Below are 21,812 nucleotides of genomic sequence, written 5' to 3'. Positions count from 1 at the left end.
ACACCTAAGTAAAATTTCTTATTTAATCAAGGTTTCATAAGAAATGGTTACATGTACGACTGAAACCAAACTATTCTTAAGTCTGCTGCTATTTCTAGGATATTATAAACCATTTGCAGTATGGCACATCACGAGCCAGGAAGATGATATGATTGGCTGAGTTGCATTTGCTTCGGACATAGTTGAGTTACGCGTCAGCTGACATCACAAAAACTTCAATTTTTTTTTTGAAGAGTTCGTCCATCGTAAAGGTGTAGCAAGCCATTCCAGTGTACTTCTGCCACGAAAAGCTTTTCAGCGAATTTACCGGAGCTATTTCGTGCCACGTTTTTAATATTAATATAGCTTAGCCCTACTGGGGTTTTGATTTTTGAGCCATTACTGTGACTGTAAGGTTATTACATCCACCTAAGCCCTTCTAATCCTACTTCGATTGAAGGTTTATATTTTGCAAGCTTAGCTAACTGCACTTTATAATAGGCTAGCTTTTGCAACTTCCTAGCCCTCCATTGAAACATTTTTCTGTGTAAAGCTCTCGACCAAGCCAGAGTGCCATACGTTAGTATTGATCGTATTGCTGTGCTGTACATAACAAGTATGATAATAATATGCCGCCAATACTTTCTTTGGTCCCGAATCAACATAAAATGTTTAGCTTAAGTTGGAGACGAAAAGTATGCAAAGGTATGTTACTTCGGAGGTGATATAAACCTTTGTATCGTTTATGATTTTTTAAACTTTCTAGAGGAAATATTATAAAACAAGAATAACACGTGCTACTGCAACTTCAACTTTCATTTTTGATTATTGAGCATGACTATTTATTAAAGATTTTTTTATTTAAATATTCCACTTAAAAATATTATTTAAAACTATGCAGACAATTAAAATAAATATTTACAGATAAACTTTAAAGCAAAAGTAAAAAATATTCTCAATATTCAAATTCAAGACAGACAACACGTCTATGCACTTGTTTCAGGCACCTTAATAAGTAACTACGAACAAACTTAATATTTTTATAACTTTAGTTTCGATGCCATAAGAAAACCAAAAACCAACCCAGCAGCGTCACTAATGTCATTTGTGCTGCATTTGAACGTGTAGCGGTATTGTAGTAGCCACCAGTCACTTGCAAATTCGCCGTCTCAATGCTGCGCTTACAATAATCGCCATCATAATTCCAACCCACATACTCATTTGTGCGTAATGACTCGAGTCGCAACCACTCCTCGAGTGGGGAAAAATATTCACGTAGCGCTGTACCATCCAAACGACCCTCACCGAGTGTTTCCTCGAGCACCTCTTGCCAAGGTTGTGAGGCGCCTTTTGCCATGATGCGCCTTTAAAGCAAGGGATAATGAAATAAAAATAAAACTTGTTTTAATTTAGATTAATTTATTTTCACTGCGCTTACTTTAACAAATTTCCTGCCTCGGGATGTCGATAAATGTCGCATCGATGTAATGGTTTTCGTGGATCACCGGGCACATATTGACCACTGACGCGGCACATGCCACGATAAATTTGAAATTGTAAAATTGTTGAAACGTAGTATCTGAAATTAAAAGAAAATAAAACAAACTGAGTTAAGCTAGCAATAAAATTTCAATGTAAAAAATTTAGCTGAGAAAATAGCAAAGATGAAGGAAAATTTAAGGCAAAATTTAAAATTTTTCTATATATGCAAACTCTTCTTTAAACGTATATGGTATATTTGAGAACCAAATCTTTATTCAACAATTTTAAAAGTATATTCCAATAAAAAAAAATTGATTGATTTAAAACCACTTAAAGTATTTCAGTATCACTAAAATATTCAAATAAAATCATCAAATTAATTTAGAGAACAAAATTTGCAAATGTCATCGCTAAATTGTTGTTGATGTAGCTAAATATTTATTAGGCCATAAAAGTGCATGAGCATTAACTGTAATTTTAATTAACTACTTAAATTACAATGTCTAAACTTATATGTAAAATGCTACTGTTGTCAAATACGTAGTTTTGTTTTTGTATTTTTATTTTTAATTTTCGCAACATAGCACAAGGTTGTTGTATTACAACACAGTTTTAGTGTGACAAATTTCGGGTTTATTACATTTTTATTGTTTTTGTGTACATAGCAGCAATAAATGCGGTTTCGTGCTGCTATTTGTTGTAATTGCCTTCTTATTAGGAGACACGAACAATTGAGCGTGAATACCGCGAAATGTTTCAATATAAGTTTGCGAGCCTGAAGCGGCTTTCAAGCTTGAGAAGTGTTTTCGAACTTTTGTGTGTCGAACCCTCAATAGCAGTAGGACGAGAAGGAATAGCCAAGCCGATGCTACCTTGATCTTGACGATGCGTGATTCAGTAACCTGGGGGATATTTTCAATCTGTCTGTGTTCTCCGCTTTATTGTGGAAAGTAGAAACTGGCAAGGTTGGTACCGCTCACTAAATAGAGTAATGTCGTCGATATATCTATTATAACCAGTAGCAAGACAATGGAAGCCATCGTGCTCCCTTACTTTACCACACGGCTTGCAAACCATCAGCATGGTTTCCAAAAATTTGCACCATTACCGAATTAAATGCTGTAAGCAATTTACGGATTAAATCAAGAAATACTTTTCCATAGATCAGCACTCATTGGTGTGAATTGCAAGGCTTTTGGCACAGTTAACCGATACACCTTATTGAAAGTCAAACACGTATCATCTTAAATCTTAAGGATTGTACGCAAATTACTCGATTGCTTGGCAGACATCCGTAAAGTTCAAGAATGAAATATATATGCCAGGAAAGATTGAATGGGTGGTGACTAAGGGCAGTTTTCAACCTTTTTATATTTTAAATTTCTACACATCGAATCTTCCTTAACCACCAGATGGAGTCACTACCATTTTAGGGGTTCCTTTGTTTACGACAGCACAATTATGGCAGAAGCGACCTTTGATGAGTTGTTTTTCAAAATTTATGTAGTTCAGACCTAAGCGCCAAACAGTGACGAATTGTGGTCGATACTCCATCAAAGTTGTATAATTTTGTATAGGTTCCTCTATTTCTAATGCTTACTATACGCTTTATTTAATCTTCCAAAGAAAACTTAAATTTAAAATTTGAAGTAATATTTCGGTATTTTGCAGTAGAAAATAAACCACCAATAACTCAAGAATGGATAAGTTTTAGTTCAGTTATTGGTGAAGTGCTCTAATTTATAAAACATTGCTCTTGCTAGTTTTAATTATTTTTTGAAATACAGGTATTTTTAACAAAAATTCAAAAAGCTGTTCGTTTGGGATTTTAATAATTTAAATATCGAAAGGCGCACATAAAAAATGATTGTAACCATCAAAAATTTAATACCATTCATAACAACAAAAACGTACAAAGATGTTGAACATAAAGAAACAATCAATTTGCTATTCTTTTGTAGCTTAAATCTAGCCAGAAACATACATACGCACACTCACAAGCAGCACCATAGCGCTGGTGAGTGCCGGATACAATTCTAACGTCAAACGGAATTTGTTACAATTTTGCAGTATCCACAAGCCATTAACAACTAAATAATGGGCTATAACAAATAACCATCTAATCTAATATAACTTGTGTATACTTATTTTAATTGGCACAAATTTGTGCCGCCTGTTAACTTTGTTGTTGTTTGTGCAGTATTTTTTTTCCAACAAATTCTTTAAGAGCGTCTGAGAAATCGAAATAATCGATTGTAATTATTGTTGATTTACAAATTACGTGCTCGATCATTTAATATTAAGATGCATAGAGATATACACACACACATATATATATACACTTGTTGTCTTTTGTTTTATTTAAACCATTTAAGCTTTGAAGGTTGCACTGTTTGTTGGTTGAGTGGCTGGCCCAGGGCTGAGGTGTTAGCTATGGGCGCTGTTTAGGGTGTTAGTTCGCCACTTTGTCTTATTATTTATTTATTTGTGTATTCGAAAAATGTGTAGGTCACGTCGCTTGTTAGCGCAGATTTGATGCTGTTTATTAAAAATAATTTCTTTAGATAATTATAGTAATTTCGTGCTTAACGAAAGACTTAAGACACGAACTTTTGTCGATATTGTGCCCAAATAAAAATGTTTTGATTGCTGTGAGGAGAATAAATTGGTAATTGGTAATTAATTTACAAATGATTTAAGCAAAAATATTGGATAAGCCATGATTAAGGTGCTTCCTCTTCGGAGTGGGTTTTTTTTTTTTAATATTAAGACTTCCGAATGAGCTAATTTTATTAATCACTAAGAAAAAAAATTATACTTCGCCAACTTCTGTTTGGTAACAGCTACACAATTTCGTAATGATACTACTAATCGTTTAGAAAGATATCTGACATTAAACTCACATTTTTAGTTTTGATATTCGCAATGTTTACGCTTACATTGCTAACTTGCTTAAGTTTAAATATACAAAAGCAGCTTTCTATAGGCTTTGAAATTGGTTTTTCTTTTTAATTTTTATATTTACAAATACAGAGTCAGAACAACGCTAATTTTTGATGACCTATATCCTTGCCAAAATTTTACAATGTGTAGGGTGCTTTACTAAACTCTGTGTTTACATTGTCCTTTCCAGACATCAGGTACTAGTCAAACTATGGTACACATGATTTTATGTGACTTGGTCGCACCTTTAAGTTCATCTCGATAGTTTGGGGCTAGAGCTCAAGTTAAGTAAAAGCAGAAACTGTATAATATAGAGACATTGCATGGACGAAAAATCGTGTGAGGCAAGCTTCACTACAACTGTCTGTATTTGTTATTTAACAATTATTTGTACACTTTTTATTCATATAATGAGTTCAGAATTCACATTTTTACTCTCTAAAACTCCAATCAGTGTATTTCTGTGCTTAAATTATGTTAAAAATTGTGTTAAAGTTTTGGTGTGGTGAAAGTGACCTACTAGAATTTTGTTACGCTCCGCTGCTTTCCACCGAAGTTCGCGCATGCAACATCTTTATATTCAAAAATTTTTGGTAAAGGCATCAATCACCATAGGATCAGTGCTCGACGTATACATCACCAATTCTTCGCAGCAATATGTAACATCATCTTACTGGATTAAACCCGAATGAGCAAAATCACAAGCCTCAGTGTAGCTTAAACATCAAGACGAAACAAATTCATAAATTAGTTTTGCCGTTACAACTATACCAAAGAAAATAAGCTGAAATATTTGCTTTGCCACTGCACGAGGAATATTCTAGATTTGTCCTAATGGGTCGAAGGGTTTAAATTCTTGGCACGAAAAGGAATGCCTTTCATAAAAATCGACAAAGCTCTAAGGTTCGAGGGTTAAAAAAAATCGTTCCACCGGCATTTGTTTTAGTGGTATAAGGAGAAAGCACCAGAATTCATATCTGTAAAAGGAATATGCATAGTCTTAACACTCTTAAGATCTTCGTTGAGTATTTCATAGGTAAAAATAACCACAGCCACAACAACAATCGTTCCGCAGGAAGTCGTGCTAATTAGTACCGGAGAGTGCTATTGTCGGTCCATAACGAGTTCACGGCGGCCACCGGGGTGTGATGGTAGCGTGCCCCGCCTACCACACCGTATGCCCTGGGTTCAAACCCCGGGCAAAGCAACATCAAAATTTTAGAAATAAGGTTTTTCAATTAGAAGAAAATTTTTCTAAGCGGGGTCGCCCCTCGGAAGTGTTTGGCAAGCACTCCGGGTGTACTTCTGCCATGAAAAGCTCTCAGTGAAAACTCATCTGTCTTACAGATGCCATTCAGAGTCGGCACAAAACATGTAGGTCCCGTCGGGCCAATTTGTAGGGGAAATCAAGAGGAGCACGACGCAAATTGGAAGAGAAGCTCGGCCTTAGATATCTTTGGGGGTTATCGCGCCAAACATTTATTTTTTTTAACTAGTTCATATCCGGAAAGGAAAGCCCTTATGCAAAACACTATCTTAGCCTTCGCAAGGTGGTTTTTTAGGTTAAAGCAAACAAAAAATTGCGGCTGATCTGCCTCGGCTTTGTATATCTTGCAATCTTTGTATATTTCTTATCTCAAAAAAAGAAAAAGCGTATTGGAGTAAACACAAACTCTACAATCTCAAAAAGCATACACCCCAAAAAATATCTGCATACCCGCAGGTATGCATAAGGAACCTCAAAAATTTCCTTAGCTATTTCTTATTTAGGTACACTGAAATAAGCCTTCCATAGAATATGAAAAATGAAGATCATATCCATGTTTTTAAGACAGGTTTTCTTGCTTTTAGAAAAAAAACCTTATTTTTGAGGAAGAAATTCATATGGCAAAAAATAATTCCCTTTTTTGAAAAAAAAAAAAACAAACATGTTTGATTATACATATGTTGAATTTTGGCACTTTACTACTTAACAAATATTTTATTTCTATATCCTACCTTCATCTTTTTATCGTTTTTTAACCATTTGCCACTAAAAAAGTGTGAGAATAATACTTTTAAAGGCTACATAAATCTGGTGACCACACTTAAAATCGAATGTTCAATCTATTATTATTATTTTTTTTTATTTTGTTGCTTTTGCGCATATTTACTCAAGCACCCGGTGTTTGCAATCACGTCATATATATCAAACAAGAAGCACGAAATGCATGGCATGTCATATGGCATGCAAAACCTACTGTCACAGTGCCCTGTATTTTGTGTGACAACAGCATGGAAAGCAAAAAAACTTTACGCTGAAACATTTTGCCAAACAACAATTACATATAAAAAACAAGTAAGGAAGGTTAAGTTCGGGTGTAACCGAACATTACATACTCAGTTGAGAGCTATGGTGACAACATAAGGGAAAATAACCATGTAGGAAAATGAACCGAGGGAAACCCTGGAATGTGTTTGTATGACATGTGTATCAAATGAAAGGCATTAAATAGTATTTTATGAGGGAGTGGGCCATAGTTCTATAGGTGGACGCCATTTAGGGATATAGCCATAAAGGTGGATCAGGGTTGACCCTAGAATGCGTTTGTACGATATGGGTATCAAATGAAAGGTATTAATGAGTATTTTAAAAGGGCGTGGACCTAAGTTCTATAGATGGACGCCTTTTCGAGATATCGCCGTAAAGATGGACCAGGGGTGACTATAGAATGCGTTTGCACAATATGGGTATCAAATGAAAGGTGTTAATGAGTATTTTAAAAGGGAGTAATCCTTAGTTCCATAGGTGGACGCCGTTTCGAGATATCGCCATAAAGGTGGACCAGGGGTGACCCTAGAATTTGTTTGTACAATATGGGCATCAAACGAATGGTGTTAATGAGTATTTTAAAAGGGAGTGGGCCTTAGTTCTATAGGTGGTCGCCTTTTCGACATATCGCCACAAAGGTGGACCAGGGGTGACTCTAGAATGTGTTTGTACGATATGGGTATCAAATTAAAGGTATTAATGAGGGTTTTAAAAGGGAGTGGTGGTTGTTGTATAGGTGGTCGCATTTTCGAGATATCGCCATAAAGGTGGACCAGGGGTGACCCTAGAATTTGTTTGTACAATATGCGCATCAAAAGAAAGGTGATAATGAGTATTTTAAAAGGGAGTATTCCTTAGTTCCATAGGTGGACGCCGTTTCGAGATATCGCCATAAAGGTGGACCAGGGGTGACCCTAGAATGCGTTTGTACGATATGGATATCAAATTAAAGGTATTAATGAGTATTTTAAAAGGGAGTAATCCTTAGTTCCATAGGTGGACGCCGTTTCGAGATATCGCCATAAAGGTGGACCAGGGGTGACCCTAGAATTTGTTTGTACGATATGGGTATCAAAAGAAAGGTGTTAATGAGTATTTTAAAAGGGAGTAATCCTTAGTTCCATAGGTGGACGCCGTTTCGAGATATCGCCATAAAGGTGGACCAGGGGTGACCCTAGAATTTGTTTGTACAATATGGGTATCAAAAGAAAGGTGTTAATGAGTATTTTAAAAGGTTGTGGGGCTTAGTTCTATAGGTGGACACCTTTTCGGAATATCGCCACAAAGGTGGACCAGGGGTGACTCTAGAATGTGTTTGTACGATATGGGTATCAAATTAAAGGTATTAATGAGGGTTTTAAAAGGGAGTGGTGGTTGTTGTATAGGTGGTCGCATTTTCGAGATATCGCCATAAAGGTGGACCAGGGGTGACCCTAGAATTTGTTTGTACAATATGCGCATCAAAAGAAAGGTGATAATGAGTATTTTAAAAGGGAGTATTCCTTAGTTCCATAGGTGGACGCCGTTTCGAGATATCGCCATAAAGGTGGACCAGGGGTGACCCTAGAATTTGTTTGTACAATATGGGTATCAAAAGAAAGGTGTTAATGAGTATTTTAAAAGGGTGTGGGGCTTAGTTCTATAGGTGGACGCCTTTTCGAGATATCGCCGTAAAGGTGGACCAGGGGTGACTCTAGAATGAGTTTGTACGATTTGGGTATCAAATTAAAGGTATTAATGAGAGTTTTAAAAGGGAGTGGTGGTAGTTGTATATGTGAAGGCGTTTTCCAGATATCGACCAAAATGTGGACTAGGGTGACCCAGAACATTATCGGTTGGATACCGCTAATTTATTTATATATGTAATACCTGGCAAGATTTTAAGGGTGTTTTATTTCGCCCTGCAGAACTTTTTCATTTTCTTCTACTTAATATGGTAGGTGTCACAACCATTTTATAAAGTTTTTTCTAAAGTAATATTTCGCGTCAATAAAACAATCCAATTACCTTACCATGTTTCATCCCTTTTTTCGTATTTGGTATAGAATTATGGCATTTTTTTCATTTTTCGCAATTTTCGATATCGAAAAAGTGGGCGTGGTCATAGTCGGATTTCGTTCATTTTTCATACCAAGGTAAAGTGGGTTCAGATAAGTACGTGAACTGAGTTTAGTAAAGATATATCGATTTTTGCTCAAGTTATCGTGTTAACGGCCATGCGGAAGGACAGACGGACGACTGTGTATAAAAACTGGGCGTGGCATCAACCGATTTCGCCCATTTTCACAGAAAACAGTTAGCGCCATAAAATCTATGCCCCTACCAAATTTCAAAAGGATTGGTTAATTTTTGTTCGATTTATGGCATTAAAAGTATCCTAGACAAATTAAATGAAAAAGGGCGGAGCCACGCCCATTTTTAGATTTTCTTTTATTTTTGTATTTTGTTGCACCATATCATTACTGGAGTTGAATCTTGACATAATTTACTTATATACTGTAAAGATATTAAATTTTTTGTTAAAATTTTTCTTAAAAAAAATTTTTTTTTTAAAAGTGGGCGTGGTCCTTCTCCGATTTTACTAATTTTTATTAAGCGTACATGCAGTAATAAAAGTAACGTTTCTGCCAAATTTCATCATGATATCTTCAACGACTGCCAAATTACAGCTTGCAAAAGTTTTAAATTACCTTCTTTAAAAAGTGGGCGGTGCCACGCCCATTGTCCAAAATTTTACTAATTTTATATTTTGCGTCATAAGTTCAACTCATTTACCAAGTTTCGTCGCTTTATCGGTCTTTTGTAATGAATTATCGCACTTTTTCGGTTTTTCGAAATTTTCGATATCGAAAAAGTGGGCGTGGTTATAGTCCGATATCGTTCATTTTAAATAGCGATCTGTGATGAGTGCTCAGGAACCTACATACCAAATTTCATCAAGATACCTCAAAATTTACTCAAGTTATCGTGTTAACGGACGGACGGACGGACGGACGGACGGACGGACGGACGGACATGGCTCAATCAAATTTTTTTTCGATCCTGATTATTTTGATATATGGAAGTCTATATCTATCTCGATTCCTTTATATATGTACAACCAACCGTTATCCAATCAAACTTAATATACTCTGTGAGCTCTGCTCAACTGAGTATAATAAATAACATAAAAACAAAACATACACACGAAAAGCAAACAACCTTTAAAGTCACAGGCAGTTAAACAGAGCTGCCCATGCAATGAATTGGCAAACCAATAAACCAACAAAGTGCAACCGACGACGCGGCCATTAGTGGCTGAGAGGACGCCAACGCAAGTTTGGATGTCCAAAGCTTAAGCGCAAGCTAAGTCGACGTGCGGCTAAGGTGCCCCTTTCAGGTTATTAGTGTTGCTGCATATTCATGTTCTTGATTCATTGTTTGCTGTTTGGTATTTTTGATTTTGTTTTGTTTCCAACATTTGTTATGCCAAGCGCTGGCTGAGGTTATCGCTGAAAACCGGGACTGACTTGACTCAGAAAGCATGAATCAATAGATTTAAGTTTGTTTTATTTTTTGTTTGTCTTTATTTTAAAGTAGCCATTAGTATGCGCTTTATATCCTTTTGGCATAGAAATTGTTGTTTTTTTTAATATGCCGTGCATTTCTTTACTTTATTGCTTACTTAAGTTAACAAGCGTTCAACCTTTTTGCGCTTTTGGTATTCTTTCGTAGCTACCAAAATAAAAAAAATTGACAATAGTCATGAAAACACAAATGCGTGCTTAATTTTCGTTTTATTATTTTTCTGTTTTTTAGTTCTTTTATTTTGTTATTTCATTAAATAGCTTTCAAGCTATTGACTGCTTTAACTTTGACTTATTTCGCGTTACTTCTTTTCTCACACCGCCTAACAACAACAAATGTTTGAATGAGGAAAAAAATTACGACTAATGGCGCTGCCGGAAAAACGGCTGATAATTTATTTTCTGTTTAGCGCGTGAGTTCAGTAAATTCATCATCATGAATGAGTGACATAAAAGTTTAGCTTAAAGCAACGCTCAAGGTCGTGGTTATTACAAATGACTCGATATTAGCACGATTTTCTTTGCTGTGGGAAAATTTTGATAGAGCTTAATAATACTTAAAGTTCAAGTTTTAATTATGATTTCTTTAAAAGTATCGTTTGTTTTCCACAATTTGGTGTAGCTATTATATATAAATACATGCAGCGTTGAATAAAATTTCTATTAGATGACTCTCAATCAGTACTGCCAGAAAAAGCAAATTATATTCATGAGTTTTACTGCCGTAACTTGCTATGTAACGGTAGGGTTCTAGATTTAAATTCAAAAATTTAAGTGGAATGATATTCCAGAAGATGTTTTATATCCTGATGAAAAGTAAGCCTGTGGCGCTGAGGATCGACAGGTTGAAGCCGGCATACGTGCCGAACGAGGAGCTAGCGATGATTTGTACAGATGTGAATGAGAAGTAGCGTTTACGTTTTCAGGATAGGATCTTAGTGTACGAGGATTCCTCTAAGGAAGGGGGTGGTGTAGCGGCAACACTGAACATCGATAATCGTTAGTCGATAATATTCAAGTAGTTGGTGTGAGCGCTAACAACAAGACTTTACCATTCGTGGTTCAATCATACATTTTATAACACGCGTATTTTTACTTTCATATTTGTTTTTATTTATTGTATTGTTTATATCAGTATATTTGCTACTAAATCATAATATAAACAAAGAAACTACAATTTCTATTAAACGACTCTCAATTATATATATTAAATCAACTACAGTTTAGCTCATCTGATACCATGTTAAAGTTTTTTGGTGATCGAAATATGGCAACTGCCCTAATGGACGACCGCCAGGGCAAACATTTTGATATAAAATTATAGTATTTTTTTTTTTCAGAAACTGATTCGTATTATCTGCGAAACAATTTCTTGAAAATTTACAAGTTTTGACATTTTTTAAAAAGGTTTTAAGTTTTGGCCATACGTTTTCTTCGGTATCCGTTGAAGATTCTTCCAGATTGACGTATGTTCCCTTAACGAGTATGTGTGGGGTATTTTCTTACTGTTTTCGAATCACTCTGTGATTTCTTTGATACAATATAAGTGCCATCCTGTAGAGAATTCGAGATCTTTTCATTATGATAGGATAGGATATGTTAGGTGCTAGCTGCCCTGATAAGGATAGCTCACTTGGACAACACGAAGGTCCGTTGTGATACCACATACACCAAAAATAACGGTGGCCTAGATCCAGCTACTTAGAGAATCGTTGGGTAGCAACGATAAAGCTCCGAATGATACCGATCTCAACTTTGGATATATCCTCGGGAGATCCAAGTGAGTCGCGACCGAAGTACTTTCGCCTAATTCTGGCAAAAGCTGGACAATCAAGCATAAAGTGATTTGGTGATTCCACCTCATCATCCTCCATACAGCTGCAGCAGGATGGAGTTTCCAGTATATTTAGACGTACCGCATGGATACCCATGGGACAGTGCCCTGTCAAAACCCCAATGACCATTGATAGGTGAGCCTTAGTGAACCCAATTATTTCAGCAGACCTCCTGCCATCCACTTTCGGCCAGAAAGATCTTGCTACCCTGCAAGACGTGGTATCCGCCCAACGTTTGCTGAGATGATTCGAGGCCCAGCTATGGAGGAGCAATCCACAGGTGGCCAGCGGGATCCCGAAGTCCCTACAGCCATCTTCATCCGGTTCAGTTGTACCGATGCGGGCTAAGAGATCCGCTTGACAGTTACCCGGGATATCACTATGGCCCGGGACCCAGATAATCTTAATTGTAAAATAATTCGATGCAATCGCAAGCGAGGTCAGGCACTCCCAGACCACCCTCGATCGCACTGTAGTTGAGCTCAAGGCCTTGATAGCCGATTGGCTATCAGAGTAGATGTTAAATTCCCTAACCGTGGTAGCACTGGATAGCATTCCATCCACCGCATCCTTAATCGCAGCAATTTCCGCTTGGAATACACTGCAGTGATCAGCCAACTTAAACTTGCGGCTTAAATTTAGCTCTTGACAAAAGACCCCCCACCAACCTTTCCATCCAGCTTTGACCCATCCGTGAACAAGTTAACCGGTCCCATGCCCCAGATAATTCCTCTTCCCCAATCCTCTCTCTCTGGAATAACTGGGGTGAAGGTTGTATAGGGAGCTGTTATCGGCATACAGTAGTCCGTTCTGTCCGGGATGAAGTCGAAACTGGTAAGAAGGCTAGAGTGTCCGCGGTCAGAAAGTCTATATCCCATATCACGAAGCCTGACCAACGACCTTGCCGCGGCCGCCTTTCCCGCAATATCTACTGGGTGTATGTTCAGCATGACGTTCAGTGCCAAGGTAGGCGTTGTTCTGAGAGCGCCACTGATACCGATCAGCGCCGTCCGTTGCACTGACACTAACATTTTGGAGGTGCTCGCCGTGTCCAGTGCTTTCCACCAGACCAGCACCCCATATAGCAGAATCGGTTTGACCACCATCTCATAAAGCCAGTGTACTATTCTTGGCGAGAGTCCCCATCTCTTTCCGATAGCTCCTCTGCAGCTGTACAAGGCAATGGCGGCCTTCCTGGCCCGATCTTCCACATTGGGTCTCCAGGATAGTTTCTTGTCCAAAATAATCCCCAAATATTTAACCCTATCAGAAAGTACCAACGGTATCCCTCCAATCGAGGGAGTTCTGAAATCGGGCACCTTATATCTTCTTGTGAAAAGGACCAATTCCGTTTTTCCCGGGTTGCCCGCCAATCCACATGATTCAGCCCACCTAGCCACAGTATCCAGGTAGCCCTGAAGAACATCGCGCAGGGCGCCCAGAAATTTTCCTCTGACTAGGATAGCGAGGTCATCTGCATAGGCAACCACCCGACAACCATTGGCTTCCAGCTCCACAAGAAGCTCGTTGACTACCACAACCCAGAGGAGAGGAGATAGGACACCCCCCTGTGGCGTGCCCCTGCACACCTTCCTCTTAATTATGGCCCCTCCCCACTCCGCTGCGACAATTCTGCCGCATAGAAGTTTGCTAATAAATTCAACCAGAGCCGCCTCGGCTCCTAAACCCACCAGAGCTCTTTCGATTGACCCCGGTAAGACATTGTTAAAAGCTCCCTCGATGTCTAGAAAGGCACCCAGAGCATACTCTTTGTGTTCTAGGGACCCCTCTATTTGCTTTACAATCGAATGGAGAGCCGTTTCAGTCGATCTGCCCTTGCAGTACGCATGTTGTGAAGCCGACAGTAACCCCCGAGGTATCCTTTCCCGTAGGTACAGGTCAATCAACCGCTCAAACGTCTTAAGAAGAAACGACGAGAGACTGATTGGCCTGAAATCCTTAAGTGATACATGAGAGCTTCTGCCGGCCTTCGGAATGAAAATAACCCTAACCGTGTGCCAAGACTTCGGGATATAGTTAAGCCTGAGGCAGTTAGTATATATGATGGCCAACCAGCGGAAGGAAATCCCCAAAGACCTTTGAAGCTGCGCAGGAATGATTCCATCCGGGCCCGGAGACTTATAGGGCTTGAACGACCCTATAGCCCTGGTTATCTGACTTTCCCGTATTGGAATGGCAGGCACTTCTGCATGGCCAACGACCGCCGACCATGCAGGCGAAGATCCCTGCGCAACTGGGACATCGGGAAAATGATTGTCCAGTAAAAGCCTTAGGGACTCCTCGCTACTCATCGACCAGTCCCCACCATCATCTCTCAGATACCCCAGAGGAGCGGGGTTCCTAGAGAGTATTTTTCTAAATCTCGCGGATTCATTGCAGCCTTCTACGTTTTCGCAGAAGCTTCGCCATGCATCTCGCTTGGCTATCCTTATTTCATATTTATAAATCCCCAGACTCACCTTATAGAGCTCCCAGTCCGAGGGTAATTTACTCCTCCTGGCTCTGTTGAAGAGCCGCCGACTGGACGCTCTTAGGTCGTCAAGAGAATCCGACCACCAGGGCGGCTTGCCCTTCCCCCTGTAAGTTTTCAATGGGCAGGACAGCTGAAAGGCGCTATTGCTTGCCGAGGTAAAGTTTTCCACCAGAACGTCTATCTCAGATTCGGACAGGCCCGAACTAATGATAGGCACCGCAGGCAGTAGCTCTCCCAGCTTCCTACAATACAAGTCCCAGTTAGTACTTTTAGGGTTCCTAAAAGATATTTTACCGGGACGTTCTTCGATCACTGAGAACTGAATATATCGGTGATCAGAGAAGGAGTGCTCGTTGAGAACCCTCCATCCAGATATCCGACCTTCCAGTTCTCTACTAACCAGGGTGAGGTCCAGGACCTCCTTCCTTAACGCAGTAATAAAAGTCGGGTCATTCCCCCTATTACATATACAAAGTCTCTCATCTACAATAAAAGTAAATAAAGACTCACCTCTAGTGTTGGTATCCGAGCTTCCCCAAATGCTATGATGGGCATTTGCATCGGCACCGATGATCACGCCAACACCTCTCCGCCTTGCTTCAGCGGTGATTTCACCCACTATCGCAGGTGGTGGTCCCACTACGTCCCCGTGGGGCATGTACGCTGAGACCACCCACATTTCATTACTTCCTCGCTCGAGGCAGACCGTGGTTACGTCAGCATTGCTGAACTTAGAGAGAATAAAAGCTTTAATCTCTTTTTTAACAAGCACACAGGATCTAGGCCTACTTGCCTCCCCATGCACCAGGGTGTTGAATTTTCCAGTCCTTAATCCAGAAATCTTACTGCCGTTACTACTCAGCCACGGCTCCTGGACAAGGACTATATCCACTCCGCCTTTTTCAAGGCAGAGCACCAAATTTGCGGAAGCCGCCTTAGAGTGCTGAAGATTGATTTGACGGATTTCCATCAAAAGCGCTCTTCTTCCGCACCCCATCCTTGGCGGATTCGTATTAGTATTGTCCATTCTAAAAAAGTCCCCCCTCAAGGCCGCTATCCGGAGCCGATTGTGTAGTCGCCCTTTAACGATCTCGTGGTTATCTATGCTACGCAGGGAGGCCACGCGAGGGTTGACGCATTACCTTATGATTAATGCGTTCAGAGCCAGACCGGACGCGAAGCGGGAAAATCTTCAACCGCACCTACACCACCAACTTAACGGCGACGGAGCCGGAACGTACCTTGAGGCCCGCCACGGTTTTAACGGGACGTGGGCAGGTGCAGCATTAGCCTACCAGCCATTTTGGTAGGGTTTCACCCCGACCTACTAAAGTGGCAGAATACCGCACCTACCAGCCCAATGTCATCAAGTCAAAATGTAAAGTGAAATCAAAGTCCTAAAACAGTCCAGTTCGTCACCGTTGTGTACCGATCTTGACTCTCCCTCCCCTGAGCTCGGCACAATGACTCAAGGGGTGTGGGTTTTATCGAGTTGTCCTCTCTAGATCCGCCATTATCAGTAGAAGCAGGGGCACCTCGTGCAGGACGTGATAACTAATCACGCGTGACATTCGTCACTATGGCCGGTCTAAGACTGATATCAGTCCCTGATCCAGAGCCTGAAACCACTTATGATATCCAAGCCAAGTATCTTAGCCCCCATTCATTATGATGTACTACTTGGGAAAATGTTCGGATATCCGTGGAGTCATCTCGGGTATACTTCAGCACTTTTCGATATTATTTCGGTTCAATTTCGGAACTCTCCGCGAAAAGCTATAATAGAAACAGGTCGACTTTTCCGTACTGATGACGCGTTGTATAAATATTTTCCAAATATTTATTAAATTAAAAATTTCTTTAAAAATGTTTTCATGCATTGAGCAATAAGTAAATCCCCTTAATATCTTGATCTAGATTCATTTTGGTAGATGTGTTTGATAGAAAAACCGCATCTACAATGGAGACAATGCTACAGGTGACAAATTTTGAGTTTGAGCCGGACGAATTCTAACATATAAATCAACTGGTTTTCACATCGTTTTGCGAAGTGTGGGCTCGATTAATAAGCCTGCCTGAAAAATTAACACTACTTTGTGTCGAGCACTGATGCATCTATTCTAATAATGCATGTAATAAAGACAAAGGAAGCGTCCAGGTACCATGAAGTTTCTCACACAAGTTCTAAGTTTCTCAAAGTGAAAAATTATCTAAAATATATTAAAAAAGTCTTCATACGTGGCTTTTCGCTTAACAATGACCTTCTCCATGCGCCTTATAATATTGTAACGAATTCTGGGGATTTCTGATATTTATGCATCTGCTAACGTTCGAATCGCTAAACTGTTGAATAGATCACTCCAATATTGAGTATTGCAAACGGGTCTTTATTTAGATTACTTTGGGAGTAGTACTTCACAATTATACTTCAATATCACGTACTTCACAAAAGCGTGTTAAATCAAACTAATTAGTTATTACTTAGTTTGCCCTGCTTTTATACTCTCTATTGCCTCATCTGCATATTTCCCCAAAGGTCTAGACGTTTCACCTTCTAGAACTGTTGTATCTCTTGCTTGGTAATTTAGTTATATGCGTGTGTATGTATGAGGAAGAACTTCGGCTGATGACTACAAGTGTGTGTGTGAGATATCACTTCGAGCTGCTGGTTATGTGTGTGCATGTACTTCGCGTCGCATTCCATATATACGTGTAATTGATGATTGATGTGATCACGTACACAAGTGTGGCTTGCTATAATTTTTTTGTCTTGTGATTATTTACTAACAGCATAGTGATGCTAATATTCGCCACAATATGAACAAAACGTTGTTGTGCGGATTTACCACCAATTTCTCATTTATTTACTTTCGAGTTCTGAAGTGAAGAACTGTTTAAATTAGTTTAATTATCGATTTTTAGGAAATATGTCCAATACGAATAAATATTCAGCATTTTGGTTAAATGTTGGTCATAGCCAACTTTTTCACTGCCAATCATTTTAAAATTTAGGGACTTTTTCTTCATTCGACAGCTTATTTGACAGATAATCGATTGGCTTCTGTCACTTAATGGCACTGGCTTTGCATTTTTTAACTAACCAAACTTATTTAGCGAATTACGTTTCGGATTTCGATAAATTTTTTTTTTGATAAACTCATATTTTTAACATTTTCAAATCAAATATCAAAAAATTTCCTTTCACATAACGCATTGAAAATAGCAATCACTGTAATTCATTAATGACCGTAAAATTAAAACCGCCACCAATGGCCACCGTTCAATCAATTTTAGCACAACTCGCCTGCATAGGCCTGCTGTTTAAACATATGTAGAATTTTATGTAACACTTCAGGTCTGTATGTTGCTTAGTACTCATATGTTATACACCAAAACTAAAACACTTTTACTGCTGACACCAGCTGTGCCTTTTGCTGTGGCTATTAATCCCTGCAGCTGTTACGATTGACGAACAAAATAGAAGCTAACAAATAGCCAGCGAGTGATGAAGGCGAGGAATAAACGTGAATTTTTAGCAAATAACTATAACTGCAGATATTGTGTTTGAAGCTATTTGGGTGTCAGCTTTAATTGCACGATTGCAAGGAGGTGGCTTGGCTTCTTTAAAACTTATATTTAAAGTGTGCTTTCAAATGTCGGTCAAACTCTCAAATGGCTATCTGTATATCTGCACGCTCTCGGTTGATGTAGAACTATATATGGAAGTACCATATAAGTTAAAAGGTAGCGTTATCAGATGTATGTCTTTTATGTATAAAGTATTTATCAAGTAACTCAAAACACGAAACGAAAATCTGACTGGTTAAAGGTTGAATAGGAATGGATATTGGAAGCTCTCAACTTCTAAAATATTTTAACATTTATAAATATGCCATTAACGTTAAGCTGACATTGCGAGACCAAAAGAAAGTTGTAATAGAGAATTAAGGCCCAAACACGTAATTTTGGCGCTGACGTTACTTTGAAAGAACGCACTTTTAAAGCTTCCTGCCACACTGAACGCAAAACGAAAACTAAATTTTTTTGTTTTTTCGAATGTATTTGAGATTTTTTTTCAAAAAATCAAAACTAGTCTTTGTTAATTTAGATAACTGCATAGTGGAAATGCAGCATGTACTAAAAACGAAAAAACTTTAGCAAACGTAATCGCAATAATTTATAAATTTAAGCTCAATGAAAAGTGTTTTTTACAATGTCTAAGTAAACAATTTTCGAATTTTAGAATTCCCATGTTGCACATACCGAAGAAAATTTAATGATGAGCTGTACGAGCTATACGCAGACATCAACATAGTCCAGCGAATTAAAACGCAGCGGCTGCGCTGGCTAGGCCATGTTATGCGAATGAAAGATGATGCTGAGGCCAAGAAAGTGTTTCTATCGGAACCCGCCTATGGAAGCAGAGGTAGAGGGCGGCCCCCACTCCGTTGGAAGGACCAGGTGGAAAACGATTTAAACTCCCTTGGTGTGACCAATTGGCGCCGGTTGGCGGAGCGAAGGAGCGACTGGCGCGCCTTGTTGGACGGCCATAACCGTTTAGACGGTTAAGCGCCAATTAAGTAAGTAAGTAATGTTGCACATTAAAGCACTTAAAATTGTTTAAAACTGTATTTAGCTCAAAACGTTTAAGTGATTATCACAAGAAACTGCTAACAGTAGCCAGAGGCTATAGAATGTTCATGTTTAACGCATGAAGCTGCTATTTGTTTAAGCATTCAATATTCGTTTACAATTACACATTTTTTGTCAAAACAAATTTTGCTGTCAACAATTAGTGCAATTTTCAGCTCCCCCTCCTACAGCTGCAGCGCAGTCACATTTAGTCTTTTATCTTAAAAATGTCTGGCTTGTTTCTAATGGCCGCGTCACAATCACAACGAAATCTTATGCAAGATGAATAGACCGCACGCATTTTATGGAGAACTGAAGATCGAATGACATGAGCGGCATCTAACACACAAAAGTTGTCAATCTTCAACTTTCGCTACAAATAAAGCATAACAATTGCTTTGGCTGTGCTTTCACATTTTTACAAATGGAATTATTTTTCCAAGAATAGGAGGCAAAATATGCTAGCAAATATTTTTGAAGCAATTTAGATTACTTCAAAGTCACGAGTCACTCTAGCTCAACTTCGATCTGGATACTGTAACACGTTAAACTCTTACCTATCCAGAATTAACCCCGACATACAAAATGTATGCCCGCTTGCAATGTGTCCCCACATGACACCAACCATCTCTTTAATTATAATGTGGAACCAACGCCTCTATCACCCCTCTCATTATGGTCCACGTCTGCTGAAACAGCAAGTTTCCTTAAACTCCCGTTAGAGGACATTGATAACAATTTGTGATCGGTCGCATTTATTGGTTGGGGCGAAGCACACTGCTACAACAACAACAACAGCAAATATTTTTCTTGTATAGTGAGAATGTTTATAAAAATGCCTCGTGAAATTTCGTATGTAAATGGGCAAGGCGAAAGAAGTTTCAATTGCTAAGTCTGAAGCCCCTTCATATTTACAAACGCATTGAACGCATCTGTATGATAAAGGTGATTGTGACGCGGCCATAAATTACTCCTGTTATTTTAAAGCATTTATGATTGAGACTTTTTTTTTGTATATTTTGATGAAATTAAATCTTACGAAATTAGCACACGCATGAAGGCGCTTATTCGCTCACTCAACTTAGGTAACTGCTGCTGCTCCTTCAATTAAAATCAGTTATGCACTCGAGAGGTTCGCAGAATTTTTTGTTAATAGCTACAAGTGACAACGAAAGCATTTTCCTCTTTGAAGGGAGGGGTTGAAAGAACTAGCATGTGCAACGTGGTCACATCAAATCGTTCTCGGAATGGTCGGGCTAACGGTGCTATTTCCCAGAACGTATTCGAGAAGTCTCACATAATACCAATGGGGAAACATTTCTGACTAGCTGTGGCTGAAAAATTTATCAACTACTTATCAAAAGGTCATGAATATGCTATTGAAAAGTTACCGATTTGTTATGAAAAAGTTTTTTTATTATCATAAATTTATTGACATTTTATCGAAAAGTTATCTGTTAGTTATCGAATAGTTGTTGATTATCAATCAAGAAGAAATCGATATGCTACTGCAACGTTTTCTAGGAGTTATCGGGAAAGTTGTCGATGTGCTGTAAAAGTTATCGATTCGATTTAAATAGATAACCGATTTTTTATCGGTTTCTATTGACCCGATAATAAAACAGTAACTTTTAGGTACCGGTTGTTACCAATAAGAAACTGACGAAGGACTTTTCGAAAAGCACGAACCTATTTGCTTATAGTAAAAATTGCGAACTATAATTAGTTCACGTGTAGTTGGTACTCACGCCCTTTTTCACATATTCATAGACCTCAGAAAATTGCTAAAGATTGAATCGGCGTTTCTACTTCTGGCGTAAAAAAAATTTAAGCGGCCACCGTGGTGTGATGGTAGCGTTCTCCGCCTACCACAGCGTATGCCCTGGGTTCACACCCCGGGCAAAGCAACATCAAATTTTTAGAAATAAGGTTTTTGAATTAGAAGAAAATTTTTCTAAGCGGGGTCGCCCCTCGGCAGTGTTTGGCAAGCGCTCCGGGTGTATTTCTGCCATGAAAAGCTCTCAGTGAAAACTCATCTGCCTTGCAGATGCCGTTCGGAGTCGGCATAAAACATGTAGGTCCCGTCCGGCCAATTTGTAGGGAAAAGCAAGAGCACGACGCAAATTGGAAGAGAAGCTCGGCCTTAGATCTCTTCGGAGGTTATCGCGCCTTACATTTATTTATTTTTTTTTTATTTTAATAGTGGAGACTTAAAGTGTTGGTAGGAGTTCAAAAAGTTTTGAGGGGAACCCCTTTTTAGGATACCAAAATTGTAACCCTTTTTGATTTGTTACAAGTTCACCAAATACTATAAGTATGTTCAGTGATAATTATCGGTATAAAGTACGTTTTTTAAAAAGTACTATGGCTACTCTGTTGCAAGAAAATTTTTTAATTTGTTGTACTGTGCTAGCAGCAAAACTTTGTTTACTTGATAAAGCAAGCGAATTTAGATGTTTCCCTGCATTGTGCACCACTGATCTAAGTCTACATTTTGAACGCTTTGAATGGGCGCCCCAGTTGAGTTTAATTATTACTAAAATGGTTATAATTCTTGCAGCCACTTAACT

General features: G+C 38.8%; 1 protein-coding gene across 5 annotated transcripts in view; it reads right to left on the bottom strand.

Moving 5' to 3' along the window:
• Positions 1-786: 786 nt before the first annotated feature.
• Positions 787-21,812, bottom strand: part of Ance-3 (angiotensin-converting enzyme Ance-3) — a 175,207-nt gene continuing 154,181 nt past the window's right edge. For all 5 annotated transcript variants that reach the window (XM_067764062.1, XM_067764065.1, XM_067764064.1 and 2 more), the window contains exons 9-10: positions 1,418-1,558; positions 787-1,343 (exon numbers count right to left, since the gene is read on the bottom strand). In XM_067764062.1, coding sequence (XP_067620163.1) covers positions 1,028-1,343; positions 1,418-1,558 — 457 coding nt within the window. In that variant the 3' untranslated portion in view covers positions 787-1,027. The remainder of the gene's footprint in view (positions 1,344-1,417; positions 1,559-21,812) is intronic.

This window comes from Eurosta solidaginis, chromosome 2 (genome assembly GCF_040869045.1).
Source record: "Eurosta solidaginis isolate ZX-2024a chromosome 2, ASM4086904v1, whole genome shotgun sequence".
Taxonomy (NCBI): domain Eukaryota; kingdom Metazoa; phylum Arthropoda; class Insecta; order Diptera; family Tephritidae; genus Eurosta; species Eurosta solidaginis.
The sequence above is the reverse complement of the archived record's forward strand: the minus strand, read 5'-3'. Positions and strand labels throughout refer to the sequence as shown.